We start from the raw sequence: 1,578 nt of genomic DNA, 5'->3' as shown, positions 1-1,578 counted from the left end.
CTTTCGCTCATCGCCATTACGTCATCGTCGTTATCATATGACGATGATGATCGCCGTCATCATCATCGTCATGGTTTTCGCAATCACCATCATCATCATCACTATCGTTTTCATCTTCATCGTCATCTCTTTCTTCTTCATTGTCTTCTTTCTCTTCTTCATCGTCATCATCATCTTTTTCATCACCTTCTTCTTCTTCTTCTTCATCGTCATCTTCTTCATTGTCTTCTTTCTCTTCTTCATCGTCATCATCATCTTTTTCATCACCTTTTTCTTCTTCTTCATCGTCATCTCCTTCATTGTTTTCTTTCTCTTCTTCATCGTCATCATCATCTTTTTCATCATCATCTTCTTCTTCTTCTTCTTCATCGTCAGCATCGTCATCATCTTCTTCATCGTCATCATCTTCATTGTCATCATCTTCTTCATCGTCATCATCTTCTTCTTCATCGACTTCTTCATCTTCCTCTTCATTCTGATATTACGAAAACAGCGCAGCACAAAACGTGATATAATAAAAGACGCGCAAGAAGCGTTCTATAAATCACTAATGTATCAAGGAGGGGCCTAATGTAATGTTATTGTTTATATGTGCAGTGCACACACACACACTTTCACATTACACACACACGAACACATACTACAAACAAACACACACATACAAACACACCACACACTTACACACATGAACAAATACCGTACTCAGACAACACACACTAACACCACACACACGTACCACACGCACACCCTACGTAATGCTCCAGATTGTATCACATACACACGTACACACACACACATACCAATTACACACATACACACACACATCTTTAGGCACATTATCACAATAGTGTCGATGATGACGTTGATGATGACCCTGTTTTCTGTGTTGTGCTTGATGAGAATTGATAGTGATGATGGTGAAGAGGAAGATGATGAGAAAAATGATGATGATGAAGAATAGGATGGGATGATGATGATGATGATGATGAAGATGACTGCGGTGGTGGTGGTGAAGAAGATGATGATGATAGTGGTGGTGGCATGACGAAGAACATGATGATGATAATGATGACAAGGATGATGATGGTGGTGGTGAAGAGGAGTAGGAAATTGATTGGATGAACAAAATGATGGCTACGCTGGGTATATAAATATGTTGACAATTAATTACGACGAGATAATTAATTTTGAAATTTTTCGCATCGATTTTTTCTCTTGTATTTTCTCTCAATCACTCTTTCTCTTTTCTTTCTACTCTCTCTTTCTCTCTCTCTCTCTCTCTCTCTCTTTATGGTTATTGCAAGCATCCAAAAATTTTGGACCATTAGAAGCAATTAATATATACAATAAGAAACATATAACGTTCTTAATGGGAATACTGCAAAAAATAATTATTTCTATGACAATAAAGATGATAGTTTAGATTGGGCGATGATGAAGATGCTGACGACGACGATCATAATATTAATTATTGATAACTCTTATGTTGGATTGATGATGACGATGATGAAAAAATATGAGGATTAGGTTGGCCATGTGACAATGATAGATGATGGTGGTGATGATGATGATGATGAT

General features: G+C 37.2%; 1 protein-coding gene across 1 annotated transcript in view; it reads right to left on the bottom strand.

Moving 5' to 3' along the window:
- Positions 1–837, bottom strand: part of HELRODRAFT_177443 (hypothetical protein) — a gene marked incomplete at both ends in the record, with an annotated part of 4,746 nt that extends 3,909 nt beyond the window's left edge. Inside the window, 2 exons of the mRNA XM_009025627.1 lie at positions 88–475; positions 748–837. Of these exons, the coding sequence (XP_009023875.1) occupies positions 88–475; positions 748–837 (478 nt within the window). The remainder of the gene's footprint in view (positions 1–87; positions 476–747) is intronic.
- Positions 838–1,578: the final 741 nt, after the last annotated feature.

This window comes from Helobdella robusta (genome assembly GCF_000326865.2).
Source record: "Helobdella robusta unplaced genomic scaffold HELROscaffold_42, whole genome shotgun sequence".
Lineage (NCBI taxonomy): Eukaryota > Metazoa > Annelida > Clitellata > Rhynchobdellida > Glossiphoniidae > Helobdella > Helobdella robusta.
This window is presented reverse-complemented; position numbering and strand designations above follow the sequence as displayed.